The sequence below is a fragment of the Eubalaena glacialis genome, chromosome 6 (genome assembly GCF_028564815.1).
Source record: "Eubalaena glacialis isolate mEubGla1 chromosome 6, mEubGla1.1.hap2.+ XY, whole genome shotgun sequence".
Classification (NCBI taxonomy): domain Eukaryota; kingdom Metazoa; phylum Chordata; class Mammalia; order Artiodactyla; family Balaenidae; genus Eubalaena; species Eubalaena glacialis.
This window is the reverse complement of record NC_083721.1, coordinates 151,573,800-151,591,507: the sequence shown is the minus strand read 5'-3', so window position 1 is coordinate 151,591,507 and position 17,708 is coordinate 151,573,800. Positions and strand designations below refer to the sequence as shown.

Below are 17,708 nucleotides of genomic sequence, written 5' to 3'. Positions count from 1 at the left end.
GTTCTGAGGCTCTCTCTTTCTGCCGGGCAGGCTATTGGTTGGCCAACTTTATTAGCCATTTGGAAAATCTTCCCAGAAACAAAACCAACACAGCAAAACACCCCCCCCCCAAAAAAACAGCTATGAGAGATGAAGGGGAACGATGAGAATGCCCCCAAAACAAATGTGAGCCTTTGGATCCAGTCGTGTAATCCTGTTACATGTGTTGATTTTTTAGCTTATGTCAGGTTGGAGCTGGGTTTTCTGTCCCTTGCGTCCAAAGGGTTCTGATACATACTCGTGAAGTGACATGACCTCTGGCCCCAGTAGAATGCAAACCTTGCTAATCTTGGTGCTGCAAAGGAAGCATGGCAAGCAGAGGTGGCAGACGTGAACCGTAAGCTTGGTTCTGTCTTTAGCCAGTTGGGGATTTGCTGGGAAAAGCATTTCATCTTTCTGCATCCTGGTGTACTCGTATGTCAAAGGAGAGAGGTGAGTGAAAATCAATCTCTAAGATCCGTTTTCAGCTCCACCATCCTATGAGTCTCTGTTATTCCTGGGTTTGTTTCAGTGGTGGGTACTGTGGTATAACTGATTAGTGATTCTCATATTTTCCTGCTTCCTTCTGTTTCAACTTTTAAAATTTTCTATTAGACTCTCAGTCACTATACTCCAAGTGTATATTTCTTCCCCTTCAATTTCCTTCTGAAGAAAATATATTTATTTTTGTTTACTTGGGCGTAATGATCCCATTTTCTTCCCATTTCTATATTTTTAAATCTAATTAAGGTGATAAGTTCCTTGAGGGTTGAAATTAGAGTTGTCCTGTGGGTGTAAACATTATTTTTCTAAATTGGCAACCAAGCTTCCAGTTTTTACAGAGAAGCAGGATATGGGTTTTAAGTAATGTAAGCAGGAAATGGGTCTCCAGCCCACGCAAAATAAATGCAAAAGTACTGATTTACCCTGAGTCCACATCTGGCTTACTCATTTATAATTTTAGCCTGAACTGAAATTCTCCCACAGAACTGCAGTGTAATATCCACATCTACAGAATGTCAGACCAAAAATGGGGAGTTAGGGGGATCATCCTGTGAGTCTCGCTTACGCATATAAATAATTTGCCTATTTCAGGGCAATATCATGCTTTTCTCATTAGTGCTAGGGTTTGGGGCCTGAGCTAAGTAAAGATTAGCTTCAAAGCTTCACATTCATTGATTTTTCTAAAAAGGTTTTTAAAATAACATTTATTTCTTAAAAGTTAACCTGTGCATAATAGGAAACCAAAAAACACAAGAAGCAAAAAACAAAGTCATCCGTAATCCCGAGCAGTTTACCATTTGATGTGTCCTTCTAGGTCTCGTTTCTGTATTTACACAACTAAGCATCCATTTTTATGTAATTAAGATCATACAGTTAGGTATCATGCTTTTTCACACACCATGAATATTTACCATTTCAAAGTCCCAAAGCTATGAGTACTCTGATAACCAAGAATGTACTACACCAACTCAATCTGGAAGGAAAAAGTCATTCAGTAGCTCTAAAGTTTGGAGGGGATCAAAGGAACTGGCTGAGATGCAGGCAACAGGACCACCTGGAAGAGGTGACCCTCCCAGAAGGGACGGCATACCCAGCACGCATCCCTGTCTGGTGACCCCATGCTTGCTCATCGGGACCTTAATTATGAATAAGACCCCAGCCTCAACTGCCTTCATGAGTCTTTGGCAGAGAGAAGCAAACCATCCGGAGGCAGAGGTTCCAGGGGTGGTTGGTTCGGCAACGCAGGGATGCCAGTCAGGGCCCGAGTTCTGTCTGTCTTTCCACTCTTCCATCCACAGAGCCTGCTCTGTCCTATAGCCGACCTCCCTTGGGGCTGGAGAACACTTGCGTCTCCTTGTTCACATGCGTCAGAAGGCAGGACACTTCTGCCCCAATATTCTAAGCATGAGTCTTTTGTTTTAGTAATTTTATTTTGATGCAATTTCAAATTTGCTCAAAAGTTGCAAGAATAGTACAAGGAACTCCTTCACTGTGTATCCCTTCACTCAGATTCATAAGTCTTAATATCCTGCCACATTTTCTTCCTCTCTTTCATTCTCTCTCTCTCTCTCTCTCACACACACACACACACACACACACACACACAGCCCTTTTGGACCATGGAGAGTTAGTGGCATATATCAAGAATTAGAACGTTCTCTTATGCAACAATAGCACAATGGTCAAAGTCAGGACATGCAAAGTTGATTCAATGTGATATTCTAATTGACAACCTATACTCGAATTTCAATAACTGTCCCAATAATGCCCTTCACAGGTAGCTTTCCTCCACTGCAGGACCATCAGGACCATGCCTTGCACTTAGCTGTCATGTCTCAGCCTGTCTGTCTTTCATAATCCTGGCAATTCTGAATTTTAGTTTAGTTTTGTTTTTTTAATTGGGTTATTTCCTTTCTCATCATTGAATTTTCAGAGTTTTCCATATTCTACATATAAGTCCTTAGCAGATATGTGATTTGTGAATATTTTCTCCTCATCTGTGGCTTGGCTTGTCATTAATTTCACAGTGTCATTTGAACAGCAGACATTTTCTGATTTTGATGAAGTCTGATTTCCCATTTTTTCTTTTCATGGGTCATGAGTGTGAGTCTTGAACTCATTCTCACTGGACCAGCCTAGGTTACATGTTCGCCATGAACCAATGACTGTGGCTGGGACAGGTTATACTGATTGGCTTGAGTCAAATGAATGGATCCAACCCTGACGTCTTCCCTGAGGAGTAGAAACCCAAGACGTAGAAAAGCCTATGTAAACCCTGGGCAGAGTTAGGAAAGGTGAGGGGCAGGAAAGACACTGGGCAGGCCACCAAGAAACATCCCACGTCAGAGCTCCCAGCAGAGCTCCCGTCGGCCAGCTGCGCACTCTCAGGGCAGCCCTGCCCGGCTCCAGGGGCCTCGCTCCCATGGCCACACGTCTCAGCTCCAAAATCCAAGAGCTTCTGACCAACATAAAGCCTTCAAACCCCACTGTCGGATTGTGGCTTTTTGTCCCACCCTCATAGGGGTCAGTGGGTGTGGCTTAGCATCTCCAGGGCCCCTCAGAGCGCCCCACCCACTGCCCCACTCAGATCCTCAAGTGTTGGGACGCAGCGGGGGCAGGTGGGCAGCGATTCCACTGAGCGCCCAACCAGGCACACATCCCTGCGTCTTCCTTACGCCTGCCTGAGCCCCGTCACGCGCCTGGCACGTTCTTGTTCCCTTCGTGATCTTTTGGTGCTGTATGTACTCTGCCTGTATATGTACTCTGCATGTATAATTCAAAGCCCCACAAGCAGATGATTACGGACCACTCATTTTTAATCTATTCAAATGTTCTCTTCTGAATTAAGTGTATAATTGTTTGGAGGAGTGGGGCTGAATTGAGTTTGGAAAAATGCCAACGTGCCAAGTTTCTAAATGTTTCTTCGACAGCAAAAGTTTTACACTCCCTCCCCTCTGAAAAAGGGTACATTATTACCACGGTTGATGGACCCTCTGAAAAAGGGTACATTATTACCACATGCCTCTCACCACGTTTTATTCTCATCAACACAGGCAAAGCTCTTTATTCCTACTGTCGAGATGGGGAAACAGAGTCTCCATGTGGCTCTAGGACCAGTTACCAGTGGCTCAGAGACACAGAGCTGGTTAGTAACCGCTCTGGAATACAAGCCTGCTGTCCACGACACCCAGCTCCTGCCTTTTCACCAACTGCCACTCAGATTGTATCTGAAAATCCTCACAGTTACTCTATTTCCATGTCATCTCTGTTGACACCTACCCTTGGCAAACTATCATTCGTGTCATGTCTGAATTCCACACGCTGACGTCCTCCACGACTTGATTTTGGAGGCTGAGCAATCATATTTATAGATAAGGCAAAGAGGAAAAAATTTTTTTGAGACTCCACTTACATTCTTTGGACATTCCCACTTCAAAGCACTTCTGGAGTCGACAGTACTGGCATCGATTCCTGGTGACTTTATTAATAACACAGTTCTTATCTCGGTGACAAGTGTAAATCATGTTCTTCTGAATACTTCTGCGGAAAAACCCCTGCAAGCAACCAAGAAGATGAGAAAATTAAGCAAAACTACTGAGCTTCGTGAGAAAGCAAAGCCCACCTTATCAATGCATTGACTGCTTGTTCTGAGAAATGAAGTGATGGCAGCAGAAAAGTTAACTTTTAAGCCTTAAAATCCTTGTGAAATATGAAGAGTCAGTTCTCTCCCTTTGCTGCAAACCAGAAAGCCCCTTTTAATCAAAACTGGACTTGACCGTTATTATCTTGCTAAAAGAAAATGAATACCAAGCGAATTCACTTGGAAAACATAATGCAGAGTTGGGTTCACTCCAAACAGGCTTAACTTCCTAAGTGGCTCCCTTGCTGGCCAGAATGATATCAGGTGAGTCCACTGTCAAGAAAGCCAATAGAAGAAGCATTCCATTTGCAGAAGAAATTATATGCTTTGTGAAAGAATTAGGTCTTTCCAATGGAGTCTTCTCCAAATGCTTTCACATATTTAGCTCTCGTGATAATATTTAAAACACGATTTAATTTGCGAAGTGTTTAGAAAAATATTATCCAAGATTGGAAACAAGGCAGAAAAATGATTGTCTGCTCATTTAATGGCATGTGAGAGCTGTGATGTCCAGTACGGTAGCTACTAATCACGTGTGGCTATTTAAATCAAAATTAATGAAAATTAAATAAAATTAGTATGATAATCTCCAGGTCCATCCATGTTGCTGCAAATGGCATTATTTCATTCTTTTTAAAGGCTAATATTGCACTTTATGTATGTACCGTATCGTCTTTATCCATTCACCTGTGGATGGACATTTAGGTGGCTTCCATGTCTTGGCTACTGTAAACAGTGCTGCAATGAACATTGGGGTGCACGTATCCTTTCAAACCATGTTTTTCTCCAGATATACGCCCAGGAGTGGGATTGCTGGATCATATGGCAGCTCTATTTTTAGTTTTGTTTTTTTTTTAAGGCACCTCCATACTGTTCTCCATAGTGGCTGCACCCATTTACATTCCCACCAACAGTGTAGGAGGGTTCCCGTTTCTCCACACCCTCTGCAGCATTTACTATTGGTAGATTTTTTGATGATGGCCGTTCTGACCCATGTGAGGTGATACCTCCTTGTAGTTTGATTTGCATTTCTCTAATAACTAGTGACGTTGAGCATCTTTTCATGCGCCTCTTTGGCCATCTGTATGTCCTCTTTGGAGAAATGTCTATGTAGGTCTTCTGCCCACTTTTTGATTGGGTTGTTTGTGTTTTGTGGGTTTTTTGGGATATTGACCTTCATGAGCTGCTTGTAAATTCTGGAGATTAATCCCTTCAAGTCCTCAACAGCCACACATGTGCAGGGGCTACCACACTGGGCAGCACATGTACAGAATATTTCCATCATTGCAGGAAGTTCCCTCGGGCAATGCATACGCCGCAATGACTGACAAACTTAACCGAGTCATCTAACGGTCTCAGGAAATGTAACTTCCTTTGACTTACTGTTTATTATTGACTGGACCTTGACCCTGTAAAGACTGTAGAAGACTGGTAACTTATAAATCATATGTGCCTAGTATAGGTGCAAAGATTCCTGCCTGGTTGAAATATAACCAAAGATTATTGTTTTATTGCCTTGTAGGACATTAAGCAGTTGGGTCTAACTTTGCCACCTTATTCCAGCATTCTTCTTTCCAATCACCCTATCTGTCTGTCTGCCTCCCTCCCTCCCTACCTATTTTTTTCATATCCTTCTTTGAACCAGCTTTGTCATCTGACTGTTTCCCTCATTAATGAGTGAAATAAGTCTTCAACATGTGCTTACTGCATATTTGAATGAGTATTGTTTTTTTTGACCGAAGAAGCAATTTATCCTGATTTTTTTGGAAACACTGATGAAACAAATCAGACTTCAGGCTCCACGAGCACAGGGTCTCCCCCCAGCTTCTCCTCTCTGCTTACCCATCTCCCCACACAGCTTTGCAGAGAACGGAAAATTAAGTGGTGCTTGTTAACACACAGATGAATGAAGAGTGAGTGACGGGTAAACCTGCTGTCTTTTCTAATCGCCCAACAAAAACCTCTACGCTGCTAGCAGTATTACAAGCAAGGAGTTTTACCTTATCAATTGTGATGTGACTTTTACCTCCGTTAGTAACAATTCTCTTGAGTGTGGGAAGCACACCATCCACTGCCTTGAACAGCAAACAAGATTTGCCATCTGAGTTCAACTTTCCCTGTAGTACATTAACACCCCAGAAGCCAGAACTAAAGACCTTCAAAGCTAAAGCACATTAGCAAAGAAAGCTCACGTAACACACATTGTTTAGGATATTTACGTGGGCACCCTAGGATTTTAACATCTAAAAAAACATATTTTTACTGGCATGGTTCGACTGTAAACGCCTGGACATCTTGTTTAAGGTTGCAACTCCTCTCACATCCCAGACACCCACATTTTCCAAGAAAACGTAGTTTATTTTTGTACCTCTGGAGCTACAAATATGCTCAGAATCTAAAATAACAGGTTATAAACACTCTGAAGCTCTAAGAGAATCTGTGCACTGTGGTCACCTCAAACATATTTTTTCCTGCAAAGAATACCTACAGGACACTCTTGGCTGCCAGACGTACAAACTCAATTGACAGAAACTTCACTGCTCTCCCATCAAGTAACACTGACACACGGAAGATCCGGTCTTTTTGCAGGTGTGAAGCAAGTGAGGTATGGACCAAGGTGACCTCCTCCACTTATTACAAACTGAATAAGCAGTTCAGCAAATTCTTAGCGAGTGAGCACAAAGGAGCGGAAACCAACCTCCTGACACCCAGATGAAAGAAGAAGAGAGAATTAAGAACTTTATATGTCACTAATTATGCAGTCAGCGTGGTTCAGGAACAATGACAGCAGAAACTAAATAGGACTTCTTGGTTTTCCAAATCAGAGTTTGGGCTGGATTTCAGGAGAAGGTCTAAGTTTCAGTAAATCATTTCCACCAGGGTAGAATACTTGCTGACTAAAATGTATGCTGTGAGGTATTTTTATTCATGGGGTGGGTAAACAGAAATGCCCTCTGAGGCCAAAGAGAGGTTTGCATTGTCCAAACCCCCCTCCTCCGCAGTAGATACTGTGAACCGTTCTGTAAACCTCGTTTCCACTGCTTGGAGGACCTCGTGCGTGCGTGCGTGCGGCACCATAGCCCGTGTCACCAAAATTTTATCTACTTATTGTTTTATTTAGGTTGATTCTTCTTTATTTTTTATTTAAAGATTTGTTTTGATGTGGACCATTTTTTAAAAGTCTTTATTGAATTTGTTACGATATTGCTTCAGTTTTATGTTTTGGTTTTTTGTCCCTGAGGCATGCGGGATCCTAGCTCCCCGACCAGGGGTCGAACCCGCACCCCCTACAATGGAAGGTGAAGTCCCAACCACTGGACCGCCAAGGAAGTCTCTCTTCTTTTATTTATTTTTTTATTTTATTATTATTTTTTTAATGCTATTTCTTTTTTTAATTAATTTATTTATCTTTGGCTGTGTTGGGTCTTCGTTTCTGTGCGAGGGCTTTCTCTAGTTGTGGCAAGCGGGGCCACTCTTCATCGCGGTGCGCGGGCCTCTCACTATCGCGGCCTCTCTTGTTGCGGAGCACAGGCTCCAGACGCGCAGGCTCAGTAGTTGTGGCTCACGGGCCTAGTTGCTCCGCGGCATGTGGGATCTTCCCAGACCAGGGCTCGAACCCGTGTCCCCTGCATTGGCAGGCAGATTCTCAACCACTGCGCCACCAGGGAAGCCCTCTTCTTTTATTTTTAACATTATTTAAAATGGAAACCTTTAACCTCTGGCTCAATTTGAACACCAGCACCAACTGTCAATATGAGAAGGCATTCATAAAATAAATAAAATGAAGTCGAACAAAACAATAACCAGATGGGATTTCACTCTCGCTGGATCCTGGTTCTGCTAAACCTCGCTCCTGGCTGAAAGGGAAAGGAGCAAGACTTAGGTACAGGTCAGCACTGACTTGAGGCTTCTCCTGAGGAATTCAGAGAAAATAAACATGTTTCTCACTATGTGATTCAATGAGGTTTAAAGCCATGAGTCTGTCCCACCTAAAATTGGGAGCCTCGTAATTTGGGAACCAAAACTGTATCCCAAAGTTGTTATATGTAATGAGCTTTAGAAGTACTGAGTTCAAACAGAAAACAGACTCACAGACTTTGAAAATAAACTTCTGGTTACCAAAGGGGAAAGAGGGGAGGGAGGGATAAATTGGGAGTTTGGGATTAACATACACACACTACTGTATACAAAATAGATAAACAACAAGGACCTACTGTATAGCACAGGGAACTCTACTCAATATTCCATAATAACCTACATGGGAACAGAATCTGAAAAAGAATGGGTATATGTATATGTATAACTGAATCACTGTGCTGTACACCTGAAACTAACTCCAATATAAAATAAAAATTAAGTTAAAAAATTTTCTTAAGTGGAAAAAAAAAAAGTTTTCCATCAAAGCAAAGTACCAAGTTCAAGTGTGATAGTTCTTGCAGCCAGGAGATGGGTAGAGACACATCTGCAAGAGGAAAGACTGAAAAGCTGAGCAAGTACAGATGAAGGATTTGGTCCTCTTTGGAGGAGCAGCCCCACGGGAGAGAGGGGGCAGGAGGGTGCAGTGGGAGAGTCCCGGCAGGGAAGGAGAGGGGCGGGCTTGGAGAGTCACAGCCTCGGGGCTAGGCGTACTCACGCACTACCTCCTGAGGGCGGGGCTGGAGGCTTACTGCCAAGACCGTTCCCAGCTGTACCTTTCTGGGACTCCAAGTGTGTCCTCGCACCAGGGAGTGACAAGTTGGGATGGCTTGAGAGTGAGGATGAGGGGGCTTCTGTGGGCAAAGAAAATGGCCAAGGAGGAGGTCTGAAGACGAAGGAAGGAGAGACCGTCCACCTGTAGGGGTGACAACTGCGATTTCTTCAGACACAGACACAGAGATCAGGCTGGCGGTTGCCAAGGGGGAGAGGGTTGGGGGAGGGATAGAGTGGGAGACTGGGGATTAGCAGATGGAAGCTATTATGTACGGATTGGATAAACAACAAGGTCCTACTGTAGAGCACCGAGAGCTGTATTCCATATCCTGGGACAAACCATCATGGAAAGGAATATGAAAAAGAATGTATATATGTGTATAACTGAGTCACTTTGCTGTACAGCAGAAATTAACACACAACATTGTAAATCAACTCTACTTCAATAAAAAAATTAAAAGAAACAAAAACAACTGCGATTTGTTGGGACTAGCCTGGGGCTTAAAAGACACCAACAAGAGGGCTTTCAGATGGTGTCACCTTTATCTTGGAGCGGAGACCTCACCGCACCTCTGTGGGGACCTGGGGCAGGTGTCTGTGACCAGATGGAGGCTGGAGTGTCAATCCTGGTTCATGGTTGCTGGTCATCAGGAAGTCTGAGGGCCCGGTTTTCTGACACCAAGTCTAGGGTTGCTGGTGCCACGAGTTTCCTCTTTCACTTTCCAGAAACATCCTTTTTCCCAGTGAACACAGAAAACTTCTATCAGGTCTTGAAGATGTATGTCACCTCACCCAGGAAGCCTTCTCTGACTGATCCAAGCACACATGAATGCTTCCTCTTCTAGATAACCTTGGGCTTTTGCTTTTCCTTCTACATCACACCTATCTGAGTATGATATTTAAAATATTAATCAATAGTATCATCTACTTCAGAGGTTACATGGCCATCGTGGGGGAAGTCCAGTCTGTGGCCAGCAGTCACAGCCTCAGGAGTCCCATGGGCTTCAGAGATTTCCACCACTGGGTATCACAGAAGCACCACCAAGTGTGACATCCTTCTTGCTGGGATTCCAGCCTCCCTGACAGGGGACAAGGAGGGGCATGGGGGCCGGCTCCATAGAACTAGGGTGGACAAGATGGGGACTCCACGGTGACTTCATGTGTCTTCCCTGGACTCACCACAGTGGACTTGGGTGGAAGGAGACAAAGACTGAAGGCAATGGTTAGTCAACAACTGGTAGGAACATAGTTCAATATTTCAACACCTAGTACAAATGGATTGGTACAAATCAACTGCATATCCCCAGGACCGGGACAGAACCTGACACATGGCAGATATCCAACAAACAGCTGTCGATTGAATGAATGAACAATGGGCATCCTCAGCTATAAACAGAGCCAGAGTGATAGTCCTGGATGAACTATACCTTAATTCCACAAAATATTCCTCAATGATAATGTATTCCTTGAGGATGATATTATCTGTACTTAGGGAAGGAAGCATCCAGATTTCCCTGCGGTTAGTAGAAGACTCACTGATTTGAGTTGTAATCAGGTTAGTCAATCAGGACTTCTGTTGGTTAGCCATGATTTGTGTTGGTTAATCTGTTAATTAACTTTTGTTGGTTAACTGCTAACTTGGTGAAACCTGCCTTCTGCTGTCTAATCATGGCTCCTGCGGCTTAAGCGTGACTTCTATTGTTTGAGATCGCCAAAGCAAGTGACACAATTAATGCTCTAATTACCTAGATCAAGAAGCTAGACCTGGGGCTTCCCTGGTGGCGCAGTGGTTGAGAATCTGCCTGCCAATGCAGGGGACACGGGTTCGAGCCCTGGTCTGGGAAGATCCCACGTGCCGCGGAGCAACTGGGCCCGTGAGCCACAACTACTGAGCCTGCGCGTCTGGAGCCTGTGCTCCGCAACAAGAGAGGCCGCGATAGTGAGAGGCCCGCGCACCGCAATGAAGAGTGGCCCCGCTTGCCACAACTGGAGAAAGCCCTCGCACAGAAACGAAGACCCAACACAGCCAAAAATAAATATTTAAAAAAAAAAAAAAAAGAAGCTAGACCTGCATCACAAACTGGGTCAAGTGTTTTCTAACCACGGATTTTTCAACCTTTCTTACCTCATAGGCTCTTCTACTCTTGCTATCAAAGAACTGGGGTCCAACCAAAAAGAAAAAAAAATACTCACTTGGTGGAGAAGGCCACACAGGCCTTAGAGCCATTTGCGAGCCATTTGCTTCGCATCACGGCAATAACCATGGAATGCCCACATCCTGTTCAGACGTCTTCTGTCTCCCCTTGGGGATATGAGGTGCCATTGTTCTAACTAACGTACTATCTACGGGACAGAAACAATCCTCAATCAGAAGGAACGGTATCTGTCTCTGTAAACCTAAATATCCTCCTATACCTAACTACTTACAATTCGTAATTCCCTTGATGGACTAGCCAGATGTCCCAAATCTAAACAGGACACAGAGAAAAGTGACTCATCTCACTCCTTCTTCATATTTTGATATGACATTAAGTTGGGCCTCCTTCTCTCCTCTCATACTCTCAAATCATTGCTCCGATTCCCATCATTTTTTCTCCCATGCATGGGCCCTGTTTCACCTTCTAGTTTGCAGGTATCATCACATATAATATCTTTCACCCTCTCCCAAAGGGGGTGATTTTTTGGTTGGTTCAGATAGTGGGCTAGTGGTTAAGAATTAGGCTTTAAAATATGTTTGTGAAAAATAATTGCCTGGGGACTTCCCTGGCGGTCCAGTAGTTAAGACTCTGTGCTTCCACTGCAGGGGGCACAGGTCTGATCCCTGGTCAGGGAACCAAGATCCTTCAAGCCGCACGGCAAAAAAAAAAAAAAAAAAAAAAAAAAAAAATTGCCTGTAGTTTGTGTATTATGTATAATTATAAATAATATCTTGCCTTACAGAAATGGAGTGGGGCTGAGATTTTTTTAAATTAATTTTTATTGGAGTATAGTTGATTTACAATGTTGTGTTAGTTTCAGGTGTACAGCAAAGTGAATCAGTTATACATATACATATATCCACTCTTTTTTAGATTCTTTTCCCATATAGGTTATTACAGAGTATTGAGTAGAGTTCCCTGTGCTATACAGTAGGTCCTTATTAGTTATCTATTCTATATATAGTAGTGTGTATATGTCAATCCCAGTCTCCCAATTTATCTCTCCCACCCCTTTCCCCACTGGTAACCATAAGTTTATTTTCTATATCTGTGACTCTATTTCTGTTTTGTAAATAAGTTCATTTGTATCCTTTTTTTAGATTCCACATATAAATGATATCATATGATATTTGTCTTTCTCTGTCTGACTTACTTCACTTAGTATGATAATCTCTAGGTCCATCCAAGTGGCTACAAATGGCATTATTTCGTTCTTTTTTATGGCTGAGTACTATTCCACTGTATGTATGTACCACATTTTCTTTATCCATTCATCTGTCAATGGACATTTTGGTTGCTTCCATGTCTTGGCTATTGTAAATAGTGCTGCTATGAACATAGGGGTGCATGTATCTTTTTGAATTATGGTTTTCTCTGGATATATGCCCAGGAGTGGGATTGCTGGATCATATGGTAGCTCTATTTTTAGTTTTTTAAGGAACCTTCATACTGTTCTCCTTAGTGGCTGTACCAACTTACACCCACCCACAGTGTAGGAGGGTTCCCTAATTGGTAAGGTAGGAATACACTGTTTCGGGCTCTGATTTTGCCCCCTAGGTGATATTTACATCATACTGTATGCTGCTGGCACCTACTGAACAGAGGCTGGAGATGGTGTTAGATATCCTACAATGCAGAGCAATTCCCCTGCTGTAGACTGAAAGTATCCCCCGAAATTCCTACATTGAAGCCTATTGCCCAATGTGATGGTATGAGGAGGTGGGGCCTTTGGGAAGCACTTGGGCTATGAGGGTGGAGCCCTTATAAAAGAGACCCCAGAGAGCTAGCTTGGCCCTTCCTCCCCCATGTGAAGGTAAAGGGAAAAGACAGATGTCCAGGAAGCAGGCCTTCACAAAACTCTGAATCTGCCAAGTGCCTTGATCTTGGACTTCGCAGCCTCCTGAACTGTGAGAAATAAATGTCTGTTGCTTATAAAAAAAAAAAAAAAAGAATGAGGCTGTAGCTCCGGTACACGTGGATTTAAACACTGACTCGGCCACTTAACTATGTGATATTGAGCAAGTTACGCTAAGGCCTCAGTTTCCTCATCCGTAAAATGGGGATAATAAAGTACCTACTTCATAGGATCGCTCAGTGCACCCAATCAGGGAACACATATAAAGTGTCAGCACAATGACCAGCACATAGCAAGGGCCCCATGAATGGCAGCTTTAGTTACTGGCAAAACCTCTTTTTCCAAAGCTTTCTTCTGGACAATTTCCAATATACATTTTGTGTTTAAAATAAAGATTCCCAACTAGGACAGAACACTGTTCTGAATCTCTGAACAACATGGGCTATTGTGGGCAGACAGCCTCATGATTCCAAAGACTCATTCATATATTGATCCATTCACTCAATGCCAATTAACTGTGGTGGGCTCTCCCGGGGCGTAGAAAGATTGATAAGGCCTGGTCCTGCCCCTCCTCAATCTACCAGGAGCATTAAGTCAAGTGAACCCAGCAGTGTGGAAGCAGCAAGTGAAAAAGGGCCCCGTACAGTGCCTGGCACATAGTAGGCACACGGCAGTTATTTACTGAGTAAAGGCCACAGGTATTCAAAGGAGTCAGAAAGGAGTCAACACTTGATCCCAGCTCTAACGAAGGGGTAGGATTTGAACAGCAAGACAACCAACAAGGACCTACCATATAGCACAGGGAACTCTACTCAATACTCTGTAATAACCTATATGAGAAAAGAATCTGAAAAAGAATGGATAGATGTAGATGTATAACTGAATCACTTTGCTGTACATCTGAAACACAACACTGTAAATCAATTATACTCCAATAAAATTAAAAAAAAATATTTCCCCCAAGGAGCATTATGGGTGGGCAGAGGCTGGGGTTAGGAAGGACAGGGAAGGGCCAGTGGTCCAGGCCAGTAGAGTCGTGAGTGATGGATGTGTGTGTGAGACACAGCTGGGACAGCGGCTAACGTGCAGACGGGGGAAGATCAAGAAGGCCACGTCAGGCGCTTGTTGGGAAAGTACTCGCTCTTCTGTGCAGGAGAGGACTAGGGTCGGAGGTATACTCTGCCCAGATGGTTCAGGAAGCTGTGCATCACTGATTTCATCGTGCATTCATTGCATGCATACTGAAGCAGACAGTGAACTCTGGGTATCAACACAGATCCCTAAAACCCAGAGCTTGCCCTCAGGTCTGAGCAGGAATGGAGCCCAAGAATCCTTGATTTCTGAAATGACAGTGCAATTGGCTGACTCGTGTGTAATTCTAAAGTTGCTTCTGAGAATTCACACCATGGTGTTTTGGATGGAAGTTGCTTTGCTGCCTTAAGAGCCATTTACATCGGGCTGAACAAGTTCAGAAACCATCAAGATCCTTTGAAGAAAGGCACTAAGTAAAAACGTTTTTCCTTTTTAAAAAAAGGCAACTTGGCCCTTTATTTGTCATAAAAAGCATCGGGTCAGGAGAAATTCACCCCAAAACTAGTGTGGGAAGCACATCTGTTTGCACTGGGCTTTTGCAGAGCTAACTTCTATCCCACGCAAAGTTCAAAAGGGTAATTTCTCCTTCCTGAGTGAGAGAAGAGAGAGAAAAGTGAGGAGTGTTACTTAGTCGTTTTTCCTCGATCATTAAGAAGACTGTATCTCAACCCCATCTCAATCAAAGAGTAATACGCAGGTGGCCACCCCAGGGAGGCATGCCCAGGGCCAGCCAGACGGGCACGGCGAGGTCCTGGCCAGGCCAGCGCAGAGCTGCAATTCCCATTTCCAGCCAGAAGCAGAGATGCTGCCAGTAGGAGGAGGTGAGTGTGGAATAATCCCATCACAGCAACTTTGGGAAACACGGCTTTCAGACCAGGAAACACGTTGCCTTAAACAAACAAAAAACACCCTCCAGAGTGAGTGGAAGTCTATGCGTGACAACGTCTGAAAAGTTATTAATAGCCAGATTTGGGGGGAGAAAGAGAAAAGTGAAGACCTTTTCACCCCACTGAAAGACAATGGTGAGAGGGAGGGAGAAAGTAAAAAAACAGCCCACTATTTTGATGACAAACAGAGAGCTTCCTCCCCAGCAAGGAGGGTGGGCACGCATGTGACATGGAGAACACTGGACAGTAGAGCTGGGGGTGCCGCTCTGAGCCACGAAAGGAAAACAACGTAAGATTCCTACTCCAAACAAGAAAGTCAAGTTGTCCCAAGGGGTAGAGGCTTAGAGTTGTTTATTTTTTGTTAAAAAAAAAAAAAAAAAATCCCCGCCAGGGGAAGGTCCCACTTTTGGAAATTTAGTAAAGATGAATGGGTGACAGTGGTGAAGGTGGAGAGCGCCAAGGTCTGATAGCCTCGGCTTCTATAAGGTCCCTTATTCCCCGGCGCCTCTCGCCTGCTCCCTGGGAAAGGGGCCCTTCTGTCCTTCCACCTGACCATGCATTTCAGCCCTAACTCTCTCCTTTCAACTCCCTGGGACTGGAAATTCCCTGAGCACATTCACTCTTGCCCAGGTTGGAAAGGCGAGCCTTTATTTTGGGAGATGCCTAGAAAGATGGTTCGTCTCTAAAGAAGGCGAAGACTACAGATTTAGCAAAAATATCATCTCTGTGGGAACGAGTCTTTCCAGAAGAGGGTGATTAAGGTCTTCTCCTGGACTTTGTCAGGTGAACCCCTGAGGGCTCAACCCCTGTTAGACCCAGAGGCCAATGCTCTCAATCCTTCTAATCCCCAGTTAATTAAAACTCCCCGGGAATACCAAGGCAAAGGCAGCCTGTGTTCTTAACTGTGAACCTGAACTCACAACACCAGAGATCAAGGTTTAAATCTCCAAAGACTTCCATGTCCCAGGAAGGGCACGGGGCCACTGCATTCAGTCCACAGTGTTCTTTATTTTAGAGGAACATGATCTGGGGAAGAAATGGCACCAGGTAATATAAACTGGGAACCACCAAGTAAAAAGAGACTAATTGGTACAAATGTGTTTTAATTTAGGTGAAAAACTGGCTTTTTATATTTCCGAAACATGACCTTGGATAAAATAAGAGTTTTTGCAAGTGCCCAGCTATCATATAGCTCTGACTGATTATTATAACCCCATTCTGATTGGTAGGCAGCCGATCAATCAGGTTTGGGGGCCAATAATCAGAAACAAAATTTGGGAGGAGAGAGCTTCACAAGGCAAGTAAACACTACCGGTTAAACTGGCTGTTTTTCAAAAAGTGAAGGGATCTGCTCTGGGCTGGCTTCCCAAGCGTGTGGCCTGGGTGGTCACACAGAGCCCGGTTCTAAAAGGGTACTAGGTTTACTGCCCTGCTGTCGTTGTCTTGAAATTCTGAATCATTGTTGAACAAGAGGTGAGCGTTTTCGTTTTGTACTGGGTGCTGCAAATGAAGCAGCCAGCTCTGGCTCCAGAATACCACCTCCAGCAAAGGCTTCCAACCTTCTTCCTCCGTGAGGACCTGGAAGTCTTAGGTAGCCTCTCTTTTCCTCTGGCTGACCTGAAGGCTAGTTGTAAGATTGCTGGTCAGACAGAATTAAGCAAGTCCACCACCATCACACTTAGTCTCTCCAGGATCTCCTCGGGATGTTTTGAGCAATTCGATGGTTACAGAAAGAGCCAGCAAGGGAAAACCATTCGGGACGTATTTGATGTTCTACAATGGGCTTTATTTCCCACTTGGATAAGGGACTTTGGAGGGCGCTGGGAGGAGTAGGAAGAATACCAAGAACTTTTCCATAATTGGATACAATTTCCTTCCAAATAGCACATATATTTAGGTGCAATCTCAGGAGGGAATCCAGAAGCTCAGCCATATGCGTCCTAGATGTCTCTCACTCCCCCTTGGGAGCCACCAAAATAAAGAGTAAAGTAGAAAGAAGGTGAGGAATATGAGGTCAAACAGTTAATCTGTTACCCAAAGAATTTCGTATAGCAGGATAAATATCACAAATATAGTATCTTGGGGACCACCTCCCTGCTTCTCAAGAATCTGAGTTGAGACAGGGTAGAAAGAAAGTCTGAAAGAGAGAAATAAAACCTCTAAAATGGACGATTTCACTGGGCTCCACATAGCTTTCTTTAAATCTGGTCTTGAGAATTTACATTAAACCAACCAAAGACATCTGTTTTCTAGATTACTTGGGTCAGTTATTTTGTGCCCTTCGACCATGAAACCCATAGTTACCGATTTATCATCAGGATTACTCTAAACATAACAGGGCAAGAAGCCAATGCATTTTACGTTTTTTAATTCTCAATTCTTTCACTGAGAAAAATGCACCAAAATAGCTCCTCAGCTACAGCCTGGGAGTTAGCAGACCCCAGCTGCTTTGCACATTAATTTCTAAATCTCATCTGGACTCAAATTCAAGATCTTCATCTGTACTGAAGAGGGGGGAAAAGGTAAGCAGAAGGAGACAGAGCCACAACATGCTAAAATATATTTAAACTCTTTGCAGAGGAGTATGAATTTTTAAAATCTCTTTTAGAAGTCTGGTATGCAACATGTCACCATCGACAAAGCCAGGACTCGCTCCTTCATGACATGCGGGCTGATGACAATGTACGTCTCACAGCAACTCTGTGTATCACCTAATTCACAGGCCTTTCACAGACGCCAATAATTAGAATGTACTGGTATTGTTCTATGAGGCGAAGAGGGACCTAAATCAGAAAAGAAAACAGATGCTGGATGAAAATTTCTTG

At 43.7% G+C, this 17,708-nt stretch overlaps 1 protein-coding gene across 5 annotated transcripts in view; it reads right to left on the bottom strand.

The window, feature by feature from the left end:
• Positions 1–17,708, bottom strand: part of RARB (retinoic acid receptor beta) — a 787,132-nt gene that overhangs the window by 98,298 nt on the left and 671,126 nt on the right. For all 5 annotated transcript variants that reach the window (XM_061194748.1, XM_061194747.1, XM_061194752.1 and 2 more), the window contains one exon: positions 3,935–4,076. In XM_061194748.1, coding sequence (XP_061050731.1) covers positions 3,935–4,076 — 142 coding nt within the window. The remainder of the gene's footprint in view (positions 1–3,934; positions 4,077–17,708) is intronic.